Source organism: Lonchura striata, chromosome 1 (genome assembly GCF_050655825.1).
Source record: "Lonchura striata isolate lonStrDom1 chromosome 1, ASM5065582v1, whole genome shotgun sequence".
NCBI classification, from domain to species: domain Eukaryota; kingdom Metazoa; phylum Chordata; class Aves; order Passeriformes; family Estrildidae; genus Lonchura; species Lonchura striata.
In genome coordinates this window covers 93,351,979-93,371,633 of record NC_140703.1, presented here as the reverse complement: position 1 = coordinate 93,371,633, position 19,655 = coordinate 93,351,979, and the positions used below count along the sequence as shown (strand labels likewise).

Here is a 19,655-nt window from a genome sequence, read left to right as displayed (position 1 = left end):
CAGTAGTTAATACTGTTTGGATCGAGTGCTTTCTATTTCCTGATAGTGTACAAAGGCAACCTTTAAAAATCTTCAATTAAAAATTAAGATACTGAAATCTGTCTCTTCGAAGCTGTTTGTATTGGTAGCTAGAAGAGTGTCATTGCATTTTTAGGGGGAGGAGTCTTTCATTTATGCAATATATTTAGAAAGTTACTTGATTCTTGGAACTGTTTTACATTCTCCAATAAGCTTTATCAGATTTGATATCTTAATAGAAGTTTAATTTTAACTGGCAAAGTTGTGTACGTTGCAGTATGCTTCCACTAACAAATTCATGAAAACGTTTTATTTTCAGGGGATAACTTATAAACTAAATTGATGCAGCTAGAATGTACATGTAAAAAATGAGGCTATGAATATCATACTGAAAATTTTCTATGAGGTTGTTTGCATACACAAAAAAATCACAACTAAAATATCAACACTAAAATACGTGAGGCAATTGAATATTTCATCTTTGTTAGAATTCCAGAAGCATCTACAAGAAGACCACTTTGTTTCATGGGTGTGACACCATGGGTGTGGGTTCATTAACATCGGTCTTCTGTGGAATGCAGATGGCATTACAGACTTCTCAGCCTCAGTCATCTTCTCAGTTGTGCAGGTGCTAAATAGCCCATGACCTTTTCTACCTTTAAATACAAGCCAACTAGGGCAGGAGTCTCTAAGCCATAATACACAAGCCACTTAGTAATACACGGTCCAGCACGTAGCCAGGAGCTATTGTTGTCCCTGGTGGCATCTGTCACAATGCTCAAGGAGGGGGAACCTGGGATTTGTTTTCTTTTTTTATGAACATAGATCTGGGTTCAACATAATTTTTTGGCCGAAAAGGGTATTTGTTTTGCTGTGCACTTTTCTTCATCTCCTTGGTGTCAGTGGATTGCCCTTTAAAGACTGGTTGTGTTTTGCTGTGGAGCTTATAAGAAAATCCATGTAGACCTTTGTTTGATAATAGTGTTTTGATTGATGTAAAGTACATGTCCAAGTAAGATACAGAAAATACTATGTGTGCAGGGTTAGCATTTCCCATTGTTGGAGGCTATTTGCCTAAAAATGTCTTTACAAGCCTATTCCTTTACTGGCTGCTGTAAGACTGGTACCGGTCTCAGCATGTGTTTGTGAGCCAGTGTTTTTATGTGTTAGTTAAAGGGGCTGCTTTTTATTAAAACTGAGTTTCAACTGAGGGAATTTGGCAAATTTTTATGAGCTTTACTCTTCAAAACGAGACACGTTTAAAACTAATTGGAATAATCTGTTTAACAACATGGAAAAGAAAGCCTTTGCGTGGTAAACCTCTTCTGGGTTGTGTTGCTGCTTTGAGTAATAGAGCAGTGAAATCCAGTCTGATTAAAATCAGTAGGAGTCTTGTCAGGATTTTCATCTTAAGACTTCTAAGCTATCCAAGTTAACCACCCTCTTAAATGAAATTAATATTAAACATCTTATTCTAATTCCTTATTTCCTGGGAATTACAGCAGATATGGAATATATAAAAATAACTTCTTGTTCAGTTCAAGAAGTTAGAGCAGAAAAGCTTCATTAGTGTAAAAAGGCATTGCCAGCTAAAAATGAGCTATGCAGAGCTAGTTTGGCAATGTCAGGAGTAAATTTCTGTGTATGTGTATATATGTGTGCATCTATCTGTCTGTCGCTCTGTCTTTGTAATTAAGTGCCACACATGATGGAATTTTAGTTCAGCTGCTGCTTGCTGAAAAAAAAGAAAACAAAAAAAACCCAAAAACATTTTCAGGAAATGGTCCTGCCTGAAATTGTTCTTAGCTTTTATCAAAGGCATGAAAGCATTTTTAATTTTTTCTTTAAAGTTCTTTGAAATCTGTTGAGAAATATTTGAGACATGTCACAAGCACAAGTTATAGGTGTTCTTTGGTTTATAATCTATTTAAAATCTACAGCCATTTAATCAGAAGGGAAAGCAGTAACATTTAGTTTATTAAGAAAGTTCCTAGCTTTTGTGATGCACCTGAATGTAGTGAATCTTTCTCTTTTTATTTAAATTATGCTTTGCTTTTCAGGTATTCTTAATGCAGGATGAAGCAATAGATGCTTGCTGAAGCAGGAAAGCTTTGTCAATTCTGTTTAGTCCCTGACATGAGTACCTTTGTGCTTTTGGTGCCTCAGATGGCTCCAAAGAAATTGGAAAAGTGTCTAAGCAGCAGCATAATTGAAATTCAAGAGGGGTTACATGTCTAACCTGCTTAGGCATTCAGTAAATCCCATTTTCCTGCATCTGTAGGCAGTTGATATCTTTGTAAATCTGCTTTATTATAATAAGTAAACAGAAAAAACCCAAACTCTATAGAAATGGGCTTAGTCTGTAAGGGCAGGCTGCTTGCTGCATTTGGCACTTGCTCTTCAGGTTGGGAAGATGGAAAAGTCATGAATGTAAATGTTAGGTCTTGGATAGGTGCAGTAGGAACCATCTGACAAAGTCTCACATGCTGCCTTAATATCATATCAGTGTCATCTATGTACCTGTAGGGAAAATGTGGGGTTACATAGACTCACTGGCTTCCAGCTGGACTGTTTGTGCTGGACCATTTGTCATGGAAATAAATTGCTTTGCCTCAGTTCTAGCCAATAGCCAGATTAAATGTTGGTTCAGTTGTTGCCTCTGGCACTGAGGAATTACTCAGGGCTGTTTCATGCAAATGCACAGATTTTCTGGGGCTAATCAATGCACTCTCTTTCAGTGTTTAGGAAGTCAAACCCTTATTACATAGGAGGAAGGAACTTTGGTAACAAGAGTTGAGAATCATGAAATAAAATATTGAAGTTCCTTTTCAACTGTATGTTTGCTTTCTGCTATAGCTGGAAGCAATTTAAGTTGTTCAGTGAAAAGTTTTATTTTTTCAGCTCAGCTTATATCTGTTTAAGCCTATTTCTTGATCATAGGGGGCATTAGAAAAATTGTGATTCTTTAAAATTATTTGTTGCACATAATTAGATTATTGTAGTCTTCAAATGTCATCTTAACCAATTATTGATCAGACTAATATGTTTTCCACTGACATTGCTAAACAACTCTTTATAATGAAGAAGAGGGAAGTAAATTTGGCGTTGTATCTGAAGTCTGTTAGTGAAAATTTCCTGCTGTCAAATTTGTGCAACCTGTTTTGCAAAGACTTACCTGGGGAAATGTACTTAAGTGTGTGGAGGAAGGAGGGGAAGGCCTTGTGGTATCCCTGCAAGATGTGCCACTTCCATCTGAAAATCATCATGGGGAGAAAACAGCTACACTGGAAATGATTGATTCAGTGGAAAATAAGCCAGCTGGGGTTAACTGCTGCCAAGGAAACCTGTCCAAAGGTGAAGCTTTTGGGGAGAATACATTAGTAGTGCTTCTGCTGAGATTTCTTTGCGGTAAGGAGCAAGTCCTTGAAAATCAGGCAGTCTTGCCAGCAGCTTCTGTTTCCAGTAAGGTGTGTGGATACATGCATGAGGCCAGGTATGTGCAAAGAGCATATTTGGGATCTCTGTAATGCTGCCAGGAATTGCCAAAAAAACCAATTGAAACAAGGCTGGTGGGCCTAGAAGCAGTCAGCTCTCTTAATGCGGCCTGAAATCCTCTTCACGAGCATTCTTTGTGTTGTGGACAGATTTTTTCCTAGATTAAATACTAGCAGTTGCTTTTTTCCACAGACAGGGCTTGCAGTCAGAGGAGTGGGGGAAAAATATGAAAAAAATGCCACATTACACATGTTTTCTCTTGTACTTTTTTCTTCCCTATTATTACTTCTTTTGAGAAATACCTCATTGTAGGACACAGACTGTATGTTCTGTAACCATACTGTGCATTGAAATTTGCTGTTTGTGTGGTGTACCGTGCCTCTGTGTGGTTTCCATGCAGAGCCATGCTCTCATATGGTGTATTTTGTATCTGGACATCCCTCATTGCACGGAAAAGGGCCTGTGCCTGCCCTTTTTACTGTTGAAAATACGTTTACATAGGAAGGCTACCAATGAGATTATAGAAGGTATCAAAATGACAGCTGTGTGTGCAGCCAGGACCAGTCCCAAATGGAGCAGTTGGATTTTCCTGTTTTACTGACTGGTGGGGCTCCAGCAGCACTGCTGGACTTCTGTTCACTGCACTGCAAAGGAAGAGGCTCCCCAGCAGCATGTGGGAGAACAGTGCCAATGTTTGGGGCACTTTGGCAGCATTTTGGTGTTTAAAGTCTGAGAGGGCGTAATTCCTTGAGTAGTTTTTCTGATGAGGACTGAGCTACCTCATGGCGGGTTCTCTTCTTACCTTTGCCCAGAGCTGTAGGCACACAGTTTGTGGTAATTGGGAGTGGGGCTGCAGCTGAGCCTCATCCCCAGTGGGCACAGCTGTGAGCAGGGAGTGAGCAGCAGTGACAGCAATGAGCCATGGAGAGCCCAGGGGCACTGAGCAACACCAAAGGGAGCAGAGGGCACACAGGTGCAGTGCATGAACATGGGGGTATAAAAGGTAAGTAGCAAGAAGGGCAGACCCTTGTTGCCCTTTGATATGGTATGGTGTTACTCTGTTTGGGTTAAAGCCATCTGAAGTTGTGTGCTGATGCTCAGTGTATCGTGGCTCTCACAACTGTGATGTGTGCTGTGATACAGAGCTGCTGTCATTCTTGAGAAGGCTGTCTGCAGTTTGGTGGGGGTGGTGTTCTTGAGCTTCTTCCTGTGCCCTGCACACACCTTGTTTGGCTTCTCAAATGGCAGGGCAATCAGTTTCATGCAGAAGGGATACAATGGCATTGGGGTTCCTGATGTATGCCAGAGTAAAGTGAGTGGAGCACTGGCCCAAAAAAAGAGTCCTCTCCAGTTTCTTCCTCAGCCTGGAACTCTGCGTGGGGGCTCAGTCTGGCTGCTGAGCTCTTCCTGGGTGAAAATGCTGTATTGAAGAATTGAAGCATTACTAGACCAGAGGGGGTGGTAGCATGGGGAAACTTGGTTTGCTGCTGACTGCAGCCCCAACTTGTAACAGGAAAGTCTTGAGTTTTTCTCAGTTTCCAGTAGCACTTACACTTCTAATACATAATCACTTGTTTTGTGGTGCATGGTGAGTGCTTGCTTCTCATCTGATTGAATTTTAAAATAGGGAATTGTGTAGATGTCAAAATCCAGGCAAGGGCTGTGACTGTGAACCCTGATCAGTGTGTGCCTGATCAGGGTGAAACACCAGTCCCTGCAGAAAGGCACCAACAAGGATGAAGCTGAGCTTGTCCCATTCTCGTTTTCTTTGGATTGCTTTGATGAGCATGTCAGAAATACAGATTGTCCTGTGCGCCTCTCACAAGGCTCCAGTTATTTTCTTCTAGTTAGGGAGTTTAGACCCCAGTAGGTTCTATTGTGAAAGGAAAATACTGGGTGTTATTAGGGCAAAGTTCTCTGGAATCCTTGTTGTGAACATTTATTAGGTTCACATGTGTTCATCTTGTTTTTGTGACATTTTGGAGAACTTCTGCTTGGTCTGATCTGGTTGGTTTTTAGTCATTGCTTTTTGGTTGGTATCAGGTTGGGGTTTCCTTGATTTATTTATTTGTTTTGCAAATTGTAATTGTTAAGTAAAGAGGGAAAATAGATTTAAAGAGCAAAAAGGTTCATGATAAAACTCTCCATTGCATGAACTTGAATAATATTTATATACTTTCACTGGTAGAATTCTTGTCAACCAGTTCTGTTAGCCCAATGTATCTACTATTCCTAAGTGTAACTTGTTATTTGTCATATATATGTCATGATGTAATATGGTATCTCCAAAGGCAACCAGGAGTCAGTTCTGTCCTTCTGTCCATCTTTCTGTTGGGTTTGTTTCCCTTCTGAAGAGGTGAAGAGAAAGCAAATGCATATTTAAAAGTTTTGTTCCTTTCTGGTTTTACAGTGACTGCCAAAGTATCCAGAAATAGGTACTGTAAGTATTATATACTCCTGTACCTGGCCCTTTAATCTCTTTCAAGAAACTGAATCTTGCCTTTCTGTGCCCAGTAGATGTTGCTGTTGATTCAGTAACACTGAAAGAGGACAAGTAGAAAAATGCCTTAGGACCACAGAAGATTTATAAATATTCCAGTATCTTACTCAGAGAAAAGTGGCTACTTAAAAAACAAATACAGTGTCTGTATTTTAATTTATATATACTGGCCTTCCAATCTGTATCATAAATGAGAAGTAAACGTTGTGTGAGTTACTGATTTAATGTCCTGTGGAAGAGCTGCATTGAAAGTGGATTTTGTACCTTGCATTTCCATTATGGTTTTACTAAGTATTTGTGCTTGTGTTTTTATCCTCATCCTAAGAAGCATGAATCATACCAATCACGATGATATCTCTGTAGCATGGTACAATTTTGCAAAACTATGCTGTATGATTGGAATAGGCATTGCTGTAGCCTCTCCCAAGTCAGCATTGTTTCTTGGAAGCTGGAGCCTTGCCAAGTTGTTAGAGCACTTCTTGGGATGAAAACCCATTGCACGAAGTGAGTTTTGCACACTTTTATTGAAGGAGACAAAGCAAGGGAGGTAGGGCACTTTTGGAGCGAGGACTGGAGGAGAAGAAAGAAGAAAACATATAAAGGTGCTGTTTACTGTTCAGTAAGGTCATGTGTAGGGGAAGGTTTTTTAAATTCTTTTTTAATGCTGTCTGGTTTTCTGGCAGAGTTTGAGAAATAGTTTGTTATTGAGACTAAAAAAATGTGTGACTAAAGTACTGAGTAGATAAGCTCACTGCTGAATCTTCATTCCCTGGTGTATGGGAAAACACCTGCAGCTGCTGGTTTCCTTGGTAACAAGTTCACTGCAAAATCTAAATGCACTGCACTAAGCCTGTCAATTGTACTGCATTTGAGGAGAGTTTAACATGCACACTGGGACCTTTTGATACATGGGTTTTGCAAATGCCGTGTCATTTATGCTGTTCTTGTATAAAATACCTGATTAAAGGAGATGTGCGACATGTTTTGGATTTTGGACAAAACTACAAAAAAGGTTGGTATTTACAAGTCTAAACATGGCCTCTGCATATGTGCGTAAATATTTCCTTACTGCATCTTGTTTTCTGAATACTTTTAAAATCTTGCCTTTTAAAGCTCGGTGCTATTGTTTGCATATTGCTTAATCTTTACTGCTTTTTGGAGTTGGATATCAGAGAGCTGCTGAAAGAAATTGCTAGTACATGTGCCATATGATAGAATTTTGGCAGGGCATTGGTTTTATTTGTCTAAGTAATTCAATATGGGGTACATGTATATGTTCTCATAGATGAGTATTTTTGCTCTGACTGAAAGGAGTATGATTTCATATATTGTGTTAGAAGATTTTAGTGATGCTTATGATTAGCTTCAACTGTTTGAGCCAAAAAAGAAAAAAAATCTATGGAACAGTGTGGTCGTGTTATTATACCAGAAAGAATTAGTTTAAAACCTGTATTGTTGTACTTTAAGAAAGAGAAACTCTGTTGAGCAAATATTGTTAAAGAGTTGGGCTGTTTTTCAGCAAGTATGTTTAGCATAGCTTCAATGTGTACCTGGATCACAAGTACATGAAGTAGAAGTAATTTGTGCCTTTCTGTTTCTAAAGGGGTTTCCCGTATTTATTGGTAAAATAACATACAGTGCTGAGTAGACAGTATAAAAAAACCACAACACATGTTGACAAAACATTGTCTGTAGCTTGTCAAATATTATAGTCATCTGGCAGTGACTCCATGGTGGGACTGCTCTCTAAAATCAGCTTTAAAATGTTTCATAAACTCCTTATTCTTTCTAAAAGGAGGCAGTTGTTCACATGAAATTATGCATTAATTTAGTTACTAGATTCCTTGTATTTGGGGTCTTATTCATGAGTATTAAACAACCTTTGAATCTGAGACCTTACTGTGTTTCCCCCACAGATAATATTGAATGTCATTAATGAGGTATATCTTTTTAAAGAGCTCTCTCTAGAAAAGACTTGAAGTTTTCATGGACTTTCTTTTACTATTATTTGTTTTGGGTCCTCTAAGTCAGTATTGCATCAGAAGGGTCCATGAGCTCTGTGTGTACAAGCTGAGCATATTGAGGGATAGAGGAGGTGGGGAGAGGAGGTAGATGCTGTCCTTTACATGGGAAATCAGTCTTTAGTTTTAAATACTCCCTTACAAATGTCAGGGAAATAGAAAAGGGACAAAAAGAGAGTGAAAGAACTATTTGTAAATGCAGTTATTTGTATTCTGTTTTCCAAGTCCCATCATATCCCTTCTTGCTGCCTTTACATTTTGAAAAATGTAGACAACAAAATATTTTTTTCTATTGTAGAGTAAATAGTTTAGTTTCTTAAACAGCATGCTGCCTCATTCTGCGAGGGAATAAAAATTAAACCATCTAAAACTACTCTGTTTCTGGGAGCTCTTTGTTTTCAACCCACTGCACCCCTGACAATTACAGCATATCCCATTTGCACGTACATGTGATAGTGATAGCGGATACTTAGAAAGATGAAGTAGAATAACAGTTTATACATGTAACTTCGTGCTGTGAAAAACTTTTGGATACTTAAATAACCTCTGATTTCTGTATTTGATGACATGATTTCAAACATTAGTTGTTAGGTTGTTTATGGTTATGCATTTCTTTGGTTTTACAAAATAGGGCCTTCCAGACAGAGTTACATCATGGTTTTTACTTCTGTAGGAGAGGATGCTAGCAATGACAGGTCCAACCATGCTAAGAACTACAGATGCAGAAGTGACTATTTCCTTAATACCTAAAGGGTTGGTTGAGATCTTGAAGGAATTAAATGGGTCTTAGGGGATGCTAACCCAGATCAGTCTCCAGGGCCCGCAGAGACTCTTCCTTTCGTGTGTGTTGGTGTTATAGGTAAGTTTTCACATTGGGCCTTCTGTGGTATCTGGTATCCTTAAGCCTCATCTTTATGCTACCCTTTGGAATTCTGCTTTTAAATTACATTTTTTAACACTGACCTCCCTGTTCTCCCTTCTGCTTGTCTGTGCTCTGCTGGTGCACTGATAGTATTCAACCGGGAAAATGTTCTTTCTCTTGGGTACACAAGTAGGAATGGTGAAGAGGATCCAAGTATTCTTCAGGATTCAGATTTTAGAAGATAATGCTACTTTATTTACTGAGGATTGTTTGCATTAAAATAGACAGGACAATAGGTCTGATAAGGAAATAGAAAAGTTTACAAGCTCTGTTGTAAAGGACACAGCAGTACCATTGCAGGACCTGTGATGAGTGTGAGCAATCTGCAGCAAGACTGAGAGCTTGTTTGGGGCCTGGTGTCTTTGGCTGAAGGTAAAATATCCTTGTAGCTGTTGGAAATCACTTTCCTATTTCTACATGATTAATAAAAATAGATTTCTAGATGAATAATAGAGTACTTTCTTATTTTGAGATTTTAAAAATTGTCCTGGTTTGCATGAAGTGAAACCAAGTCCATGAATTGTGGTTGAGGTGCATTCCAGGAGGGAGGGAAACACCCAGTGTGGGATGGTAAGCAACCTTGGGGCAGCATATCTGCCAGAGGTGAGTCTGGCAGTTCAGCCACAAACTGCACCTTCCCACCTCAGTGTATCCCTGAGCATTGCACTGCTTCCTTTTTTAAAGGGAAAAGCTTTCTGTCACCCTAAAGCTCCACTGAATGCTACTTCTTAAGATGTATGAGTGGAAAAGGGAGGACAAATTTTGAGATGCATCCCATTCCACCCCTGGAGGTATTTAAAATCAATGTAGATGTGGCATTTAGGGACACAGTTGAGAGGTGGACTTGGCAGTGCTGCTTTAATGGTCGTACTCAGTGATCTTAAAGGTCTCTTCCAACCTAATGGTTCTGTGATTTTAAAAAAGTTCCAAATTAAAGTTGACATCCTTCTACTGAGCCCTTTATCTGTGTTAAAATTTGTCAGCCTGTTCCTCAGGGGTAAGTACTTCAGTTTTATTCTGTGTAATCTAACTGAATGGTCCTGGAAAAACCCTGCTTTTTTATTCTGAGTAGGTTTTATACAATTGATGGTATGTAAAATTAACAATTATATGTGGCAGTTATATATCGCTTTCTGTTATGGAGAAATTTCCTGAGTGTTTTAAATCAATCCTGACTTGAATGGTAGACCTGCTGAACTCCTATGTGTGCAGCTTATTCTTTTGAAATAGGGATTTTTACAAAGTAGGGCCTTTAGACTTTTAATACTCAAAATCTGAACACACACAAATCGTTTGATTTAAAGCCCAGTACTTTTTAGGAGACCTCAAAAGTTTTAGCTCTAAAAAAAAGCTGGACAGACTCTTTTGGTGGGAAGAAATTAATTTTATGACCCCTAATCCAGTATTTCCTTTGCAAAGAAAATCACCCTAACAACAGAAGACAAAAAGTGTATGTTTTCTGGATCTATTTAATTTCATCATTTGCATACATAATACTAAGTCAGTGGAAGAATATGACTCTGGCATCTCTGCACCTATACTCTACCATCTCTTTAATTATCATGGTACCAGTATCTGACCTCTGAAACCAGAGCTCCCTGACATCCACTATTTTATTTTTCTACATTTAAAGTACTGTGGTTTCATTTCTTTTGGGGTTGGAGTAATTTCCCTTGTGACACCTTTCTTTTAACTATACATATATATGGAGTGCCCCAATTAAAATAAGTGATTCTTCATTTCCTTCCATATTACTCCTTTTTGGAGCAAATTCATTCCCTGCTCACCTTTATACTTCCTGTTCTCAGTCTTCCTAACTTCCTACACAAAGTACTTCCTTCATCTATAATAATATCTCAGAAAACTTAGAAAGGAAGGGTCTTACTTGGCACTGGATTGGCAAAAGACAACATTCATTCATTTATTGCCATGCCTGCTTTTAGAGGAGTACAGCTGTGGGCACATCTGGATAGTTTAGCTCCTCAGACTGAAGAAGAATAAAAGACTGAAACACCCCTCAGCTGGAGCAGGGGCAATTGGAGGTGTTAAATTAAATAAACTCTTTCAAGGCTGTTGGCTCTGCAGTAATTACTTAATCCCATGTGGCAAAAAAGGACAAAGAAGAAATCTGAATGGAGCACTTACAAAGTAACTTGAAACACAGCAGACCAGTAGAAGAGATTCAAATGATGTTTTGTCCGAGCAAGGGAGGCTGGGGAAAAGAAGGCCCTGCCTGTTAAGCTAGGAAGTATTGAAACCTGTGATCTAGTCAATCATTTTAAGTTAATTCAGGCTGAAGAGCTGTACTGCAACACTTCACAGCAGTATGAGGAGTGCTTCTCTAGTGTGAAGCTGAGACACTTCCTTATGAAAGAAACAAAATAGGGAAAGTTAGTAACTAAATTAAGTTTTAATAAATAATTGGTGTGATTTGGGTTTAGTTGGGGTTTTTTTGTAGTTTTTTCTTTTTTAAGGAGAGGCTAGATTGTAATTGCTGGGGGAGGAAGCAAGCTGCTTGGGGAAGGCTGAAAGTACAGGAAGCTGGAGTGTAGCAAGATAGGGCTCAATGGAGATGTGGCAATCAAGTAGAGATGAGTAGGCTGCATTCCAACTCTTCTAATACTTTTCAGCCATGGGCCTGAGCAACCATGGAAAAGGAAGAGGAGGGTGAAGCTTTTTCCCCTACTGCTAAGTACTTGATCTGGGTGTCACCTCAGCCTAGACCCTGTGTGAGGGTATCACACATCCCAGGTGGGGGAACCTGGAGAGCAGCTGCCAGGACCTCTTCTGTATGGCACATACTTTCTCAAAGAAAAATTTATTGAGGTTGAGGAGACACTGAGGACTTGATGGAGATTTGGTAAATTAATATATTAGTTAAACAAGGCAAAATTTGATGGAATTATTTTGTTAACTGGTCTTGCACATCTGAAAGATTCTTTAATCTCTGTTCCTGTATGAACGAACCTTGCCCATACTCTGGCTTTGTATATGAGTGTTTTGAGTGTCAAGTTTTTAAAAGAAAAACTTTGATTTTTTTTGTTTCCCCTCCTTCCTCCATGTATTTGCTAAATTCTCTGTATTTCTTGAGATTGTGAATCTAGGAACAATTTTCTCCTTGTGAAGGAGTGAGGTGTTGCCAAAAGCAGAATACTGCCATCTCTGCTTATGAATCCCAGTTTCAAATCCCAGATGCTTTACATAATAAAGCCGAACTGGGCTGATTACCAAGAGAACTCAGTCATTCAGGGAAATAAAAGGGAAAAATCCCTTTTCTTCATGAAGGAAGAGCTCATGCCAAGAGGAGGTTGAAATGTTAAAAATGCATTTTCTGTTTGGATCTTTCATATCAACTGTCCCGTTTCCCTCTTCTTTCCCTTTTATTTAATGCTGGGGATCAGTATCACCCTTGTGCAGTGGGTGTATGTGGCAGTTTTTTGTAGGATCTGAGAGGACCTAAATTTATGAAAACCACATTCAGTGGGTCTCTTCGCTGTCTGCAGGAGCCCAGCTTAGGTAAGTCTCCCTGGCTATGTTTGCAGTGTCTTTGGAGAGCGGTGGTGCCATGGGTGCTGCAGCCTCACTGCCCACACAGTCTATGGAGTTCTGGGGCTCCCGGTGGCTGCGGCCATCCAGGAAAGAGTGAGCGGGCTTCGCTGCCTGATGCCGACCATGTGGCATCTCTAGCAAGCTGTATGGGATGTTTGGCAGGGGATTCAGCTGCACAGGCACAACCAGCCATGTGCTCTGCCTCTTCCCTCTGCCACAAGCGACGTGGCGGCGTCTGTGCAAAGCGGCGGCAAGGAAACCTCTGTGTGTGTTCATTTCTTGTAGTCCTACTTTATAGCCAATACATGATTTTTCTTCTGCTGCAGCCACTCTTAGGCTCTACGGGTTAAATTGGAAGCCCTCTTGTGGATTAGTAATTGACTGAAAAATAAGAAATAGAGAGTTGCTTTAGTTGGTCAGTTTTCTGTGGGTGGAGGGGGAGTTACTGGTGGAGAAAAAGCAGGGATTTCTGCAGGGGTTCCTGCAGCTGTTCAACATAATCCTAAATGAACTGGAAATGGAAAAAAGTGTGGAAAGAGAAGATTTGTAAATATGTGAAAATATTTATTTAAAAATAGTAAAATTCAGTGCTGAGTGCAAACCATTGGAGAATAAATTGGTGGTGCTAAGAAAGTGATCAGTAGAGAAGGTGAAATGAATTGCTTGTACAAGCAACACAGATGAGAAAAGAAAATACTATTCTGTTACCCTCACTGAGAGACCTTGACTGGCTGTGGGTAGTTCCCTGAAAACAGCAGCAGCTCCGTTGGCATTCTGTGTTGGTCCGAAAGGCAAACAAAACATTACAAACCGCTGAGAGGGAAACCGAGAACAACAAAATCCTTCTGTCCCTGAGTAATCTCTGCTGTGCCTACTTCTGGAGTACCATGTCTAGTTTTGTTCCCTTTGTTGGAGTAGAATTAGTGTATGGCGAGGAATGGTGAAGGCGATCAGAGGTATGGGGTTGCTTTTATACAAATAGGAACTAATTAGTGTAGGAAATTTTCTGTCTGGAAAACAGGCAATTGGAGGAGACATAATATCACCTACAGTGGCAGTCTGTATAGTCATGAATGGCTTGGGGATGTATAAAGAGAGTGTTTATTTCCTGCAGGGCTTTTTTGGGTTTGTTTTTGTTTTTTGGTTTTTTTTTTTTCCCCACTGCTTCACAAAAGAGAAACTGGGACACACAGAAAACTTCCAGGAAGGTAATTTAAGCAAAACCAGTTTTTCACACAGCACGTAGTTAAATTTTGGAACACTGATAGCTGATGTTACAGAGATCAACATAAAGCTAGCAGAGAAATTTTTAGGTATATTGTTGAAAGTATCATTTGCTCAAGCAAAACTGATTACATGATTGTATGTTAATGACTTATGGTTACTAGTCTGCCCTCCCCCACGTGAGTGGATAGCTCTGTGTTACTTGTAGAACATTTTCAAAATAGCAACCATTTCTTGAAAAACTAGGCAATCATATTTGGGTGAAACTGTTTTGAAATAAAATATGTCTGATGTTGCTGTGTTTGAACAGAATTTGCTGAAGACTACAGCCAAAACCAGAGTAAAGTAGAGAACTGAAGGAAAAAAATAATGTTGTTGAAACTTTCAAATCTAATAGAAGTTTAGAAAAAGGTCAATACAAATCAAGTCAAATATTATACCCATGAATCCATGGAAATCGATTGATTAAGTTAAATACATTTGTGCCTCTCTTATTATCTTTGCAGTTTCACTGAAATAAACCAATAATGCATTTTAAACTTCTAAGACAGAACTGAAAGGCTGTGTACTCCTCAAATTTCTCTATGAATTCCTCTGTTGCACCAGGGACTTGCCTGGGACTGGCGAAGGTAATTTTTGCTGAAAGTTATACATTAGCAGAAGTTAAAGGTCAAAGTTCCAGAAGCAGAAGACCTGAGTTCCAGCTTGAATTTTTAATTAAAAAAATTAATTAATCATATTGTATCTGAAAAATGACAACATTTCCTATTGTATTTACAGACTCTCAGTGCTAGAACTGAGCATGAGTCCTTTTACTATAAAAATTAGGCATGAGATGAGTGGGACTGAAATGGCATGTTTAATTCCATAACATGGTTGTCATGATGATCTGAAGGGGGTGTGGGGATCAAGTAAAATCTTCAGGAGTGAAAACTGCTGTAGCTCTTCCCTGAGATATAGTCATGTTGTATTTTCAGGACTGTTTTGATTCCTTACATAGCTCACGGTCAGATGCTGGATTGCTTTATGTTCTGAGAAAGCTTGGCTGGGTTTTCCTGTTAAGAGTTGATTTTAGTTAGTTTAAGGTCTCTTTCTTTAGTCTGACTCAAGCTTGTTCATTAAGCCATGGATGATCCTGTGTCAAACCAGCAGAGATCGTAATCCCACATTTGGTTAAGTATCTTGAAATACTCTCTGTTTCATTCAGTAGAGAAGCCATGTCAAAGCTTCTTAGGAAGACAAGGCTGCCTGATTTCCATGAATGAATATGATTAAACAAGTACTTGATTACAAATAACCCACTTTTAGGTAAACTAACTTTCAGCCCAGCTAACTAAACCTCTCACGTGGATGCTGTGCTCATACTTTGAGTGTTTGGAATTTGTTTGAAGGTGTAGAGAGTATATATAAAGTGGCATCATTGGTGTAACTGAGGTTTAGCTAATATATTAGAGTTCTCCATTCATTTTGCACAGGTAAAAGTTATTATGTGCTTATGATTCTGAAAGTTGACTGGTTGACATGGTAAAATTCTTCACTACATTTTTGTCTTCCTTTTCATTTGTTATTTCACTGAGAAACTTCATCAAAAGATGGACTTTTGATATATGGGGAGATTAAGCAGTCTGCTGATTCTGCAAGGAAAACGGAATTACTATTGACTTGAATCAGGATTCTCAGACAAATCTGGGATTGAACTGTCTTCTCTTGCTCTTGCATAAGCATGTATGAATGAGTAAGTTTGCTGCACTTCTTGTTGCACCAGGAAACAGTGTAATCTTACAGGTGAGCTTTGCTGTTCTGCATATGCAAAAATGCCTTAGGCCTTTAACTTGCTGCAATAACAAATCCCATTGACTGTCTGGCATCTGGAGTTCTCCCTGTGCTGTCTGTGGATGCAATATGGTCACACAGCTTTTGTTTGATAATGGGCCTCAGCTATCCTAGTGCACCTACACACTTGCATATCTTTTCTCAGGCATTTGCTCCTCCTGTGTCACCACCAGAATGGCAAGAGCCTGGTCTGGTAATTGTCGTCTTGCTGCCCATCACTTCTTCCTTTGCATAAATACAGTCTCAAATGGCAGTCACATAAACGAAATATTTCTGCATACAAAGTTCCTCCAGATCCTGGTTTTCAGTGGTAATACTTTGTTATGGAAAAGCTTGACTGAAGACTTTGTTTTGTCATTCCTATTAATATTGAAATGGAAACATAGATGGCTCTAGCAATATCTAATACATGGAGCTGCTGTGGGCCTATCATACTTTGAGTGGAAATAATGTGGATTAATGTAGTAAATGAATTATATAAATCAATTTTACTGGCAGAGGAAGCCTAGATAGTTTGATGGGTCCTCTTAAAAACTTCTTTTTGTTCATATCCTCTCTAATAATATTGTTTAGAGTTATGAACAACTCATCACAGGTGTCCACTTATTTCCCTCTGTTATTTTTACCTGCTGTATGCAATCTGTAGAAAAGAATCTTTATTTAAAATAACACAGCACAGTCCTTTTAAACATAACAAAAAACATCTCTTTTTCTTTCAGCCATGGACAATTCGTTAATGTTTGTTAAAATTAGGATAAAACCAATGGGAGGGTTAGAAGAGTGGGAGAATTCAGCAAAATTCACCATCAGCAAAAACCTGCAACAATGAGATTTAGTAGGCATCAAGATGATATTTGGAAATAAAAAAATGTTAAAAGCATCATAGTTTCAAACGTGTAAAACAGTCTGTATAAAACAGTGGAAATCAATTATGAGGAGCAGTTGTATAGAGAAGCATTGTAGAGAAGTCTTGTAGGTTTTTCTGTGTCCCTGAAGGTTTTCCAGTGGTACTATAGAGTACCACTGGAAAACCTTCAGGGACACAGAAAGTACACAGAAAGTACCACTGTATAGTGGTACTCTATAGTAAGTGGAAGTTTACTGGTTATGAGGTTTGGTTTTCCTGGCTGCCTTTCGTAGCGGTTCTGCTGCCATACACCTTGAGGGGTCCACATAGCTCTGCTCTAAAACCCTTTGCCTAAGCTGGGAGTACAGTTGCTGTGGAAATACCGATTTCGCAGAGCTATAAGACTGCTGTAGCACAACATTTAAGCAAACTCCTCCAAAGACTCCAGAAGACAGCCGCATTTAAAGGAAAATCGACAGCGTTTAAAGGAAATCTGACGTCCTTAGCCTTCAAAAAGGACCGGTCCAAAGCGAGCGGGCTCTCCTCGGCATTTTCCCGCGGGCTGCCGATCTGGCGGGAGGTGCGGGCTCCCGGCTGGCGTGAGCGCGCCGGGCGCGCGGAGCGCGGCCGCTCCCGCGGGACGCGCGCGGCCCTGCGCGGCGCGGGCTCCGCCGCGCGTCGCTCCCGGCCGCGCGGCTGGGCGCGCTCCTGCCGCCCGCCCCGCCGGGCTCTGCCGGCGGGCACCGTGGGCTCCTGCCGCCCTTTGTGCCGCGGGGAGCCGCGCGGAGCCATTGAAATGCTGGGCTGCGGAGCGCTGCTGTAGCGGGCTGCTTTGGGGCTTTCCCCCCTGCCTCCCCTAATCCTTGAGCGGGGGGGGGTATGCTTGCTGCGGATTCTTTTTGTTTTATCTGAGAATGAGGTGCTGGCTGAAAATTGAAGAAATGGCACTAGAAGAATTGATGCAAAGATTAAATGCGGTTTTCCAGTGTGCTGGTAGGAGGAGCTGCTGGTCTTAAATAATGTGTTGTGTGGATGCTGTTAGTGATTTTGTGGGATTTACAGAAAATCCTGGCAATCTGACTAGCTTTCTTTATGCATGCTCTCATTAATAGGAAAGAGAACATTAAGAGATTTTGTCAGCAGGTTAAACTTTCATTGATTAACATTTAACATTTTTTTTAGTGCTCAATTATTCCTGAAGCACGCTTTAGAACGTCATTTTGAGTCGCTGTTAGCACAGTCGTGTACTCTACATGGGTCTTGATTCCCTTTTTTATCTGACTCGGCTGTACTTAAATTGGAGGAATTACAGATTTGTCTAGGGAAACGAGTCTGATAGGAAGCAGGTGAAAAGCTGAGCTAAGTGTAAGCACTGCAAGCCAGTATTTTGGGTGGATCTAAATTGCACTTCTATGAGAATGAAGAGTTGCATGAATTAATCGTGGTAAATGTAGTTTTACATCTGTGTGGATTAAAAATTAGAGCAGATCTGATAAAATGGTTTTAGCACTGTAGAAAGATTATGAAAATTTCTGAGATTGTTTTATTTGTTGAAAATGTAAATGCTTGTGTGTTCAAAACTAGAACTAAGAAGCAGTGCACAATAAGGTGATCTTTGATTAGATATAGGAGTGTTATCCTGGCTATTGCTCATGCAGACATGTGAACATATTTCAGAATAAAAACTTACCTGGAAAGATAAAAGAGGTGGTTTTTGTATCCTTTGAAACTGTTTGGTTTGCCCTTTATTCTTGGTTGACAGATTACAGAAGTGTTGCATCTTCTTGTCATGTGAGGCAAAACAGTGATTTGAAAATACAGAATATTATAAAGTATTATTCATTGCAGTATCAAAACTTGGAATTTATCTTCCCATTTTCCTAGTCTGCTGTTTTCTAAGTGTGACTTTTTCATCTTTTTCAATTTCCATGTGGTGGAAGCAGATAATTAGCAAGATGGCTGATGCTGTAGTCTGATGAACACATAGATTAAATACAAGTATGGAATGAACAGAGTATGCCGCTGTTTTCTTGGATAGGGAAAAAAGATATTTTACCTTCTTAACATTTTTTGGGGGGAAAACAAGATCTGATCTGACAAGAACAAGCATTAAATTACAAGTAAAGGTCACATACACATTTTTTTCTCCTTCCTTTTTTTTTCCTGTTAATTATCTTCCTATTTTCAAAACACATCTTTATTAAATATCTGGATATTTGCTTCATTTCCTGTTTCAATTTTCTGAATGCTTAAGAAGAAAGCCAGTCTGATATTTGCTTGGGCATACTGTCTGTTGCAGTTTATTTTAGTAATTAGTACATTACTTTTTCCACTCCCATGAAAATGCTGATCTAGCTTTTTTGTGGCAAGATAAATTTTAAGAAGGTGTGCTGGATTTAGTTGGGAATGGGGGGGAGGGGGGGCTTTTCTTCCTGAGCTGAAGGAGAGGGAGGCTCCAGAGTGGGAGGTTTGCCTGTGACACTGCCTGTCTCTCAGCTGTGCAGCTGCAGGTACACTGTGACCTTCATGTAAGCCACCAGCAGCTCCAAATGCTGTTTTCATATTTGCTGGCAGCTCTGACCACATGCTGGTTTTAGCTTGTTAAATTTGCATATTTAAAGAAAAAAAAAAAAAAAACCAAATTAAAGCCAGCTTTTACTTTCCAGCCAATTTCATACTCATGATTTAGCTGGTCCCTCTCCCCCCCCTTCTCTTTCTTCCTCTCTGTTATAATCCTTGTGCAGGTATTCTCAGGCCACAGGCAGCGTTTTTATACAGCCAGTGCTTGTATTTATAGGTGGCTGTTTCAGGTTTCCTTTTTCCTTCACCCCCCCTCCCTTGCTGCTTTGAGGTTGCTCAGTTTCTCTGTTGACAGAGAAATGGGCGACAGTTGCTGTCTCCCATTCTTGGGCTGTACACTGTCCTTGGGTCTAATTATCCTCCATCTGCCTTCACAGCAGTCCTGTTGATTCAGAAATCTTTTGTAAGCAAAGATTTCCTTAACAGCCCAAGATCATATTCAATATTTCAATAGCTCCATGCTCAGGAGTAATTGAAATACAGATGTTCTCCTGGCTTCTCCCTGGTACAGCTGTTCACCTTCAGGCATTGAGGGATTTTCTCCTTTGTAGGATTCAAGGAAAAAACCCCAAAAACCTGTTCTTCTTTATCTTGTTTTGGGGTGGTTGTTTTTTTTTTTTTTTTTTTTTTTTGTTGTTGTTGTTGGTTTTTTTTTTTGTTTTTTTT

At 39.7% G+C, this 19,655-nt stretch overlaps 1 protein-coding gene across 7 annotated transcripts in view; it reads left to right on the top strand.

The window, feature by feature from the left end:
- Window positions 1-19,655, top strand: part of MCF2L (MCF.2 cell line derived transforming sequence like) — a 152,796-nt gene that overhangs the window by 14,803 nt on the left and 118,338 nt on the right. The window contains exon 1 of one of the 7 annotated variants that reach the window (XM_077781570.2): window positions 6,855-7,025. The exons of 3 other annotated variants lie outside the window; for them this stretch is intronic. In XM_077781570.2, coding sequence (XP_077637696.2) covers window positions 6,935-7,025 — 91 coding nt within the window. In that variant the 5' untranslated portion in view covers window positions 6,855-6,934. Of the gene's footprint in view, window positions 1-6,854; window positions 7,026-12,349; window positions 12,473-16,969; window positions 16,990-17,135; window positions 17,403-19,655 lie in introns of those variants that run through there. 3 more of the 7 variants (XM_077781572.2, XM_085558679.1, XM_021545617.4) reach the window with 3 other exon arrangements.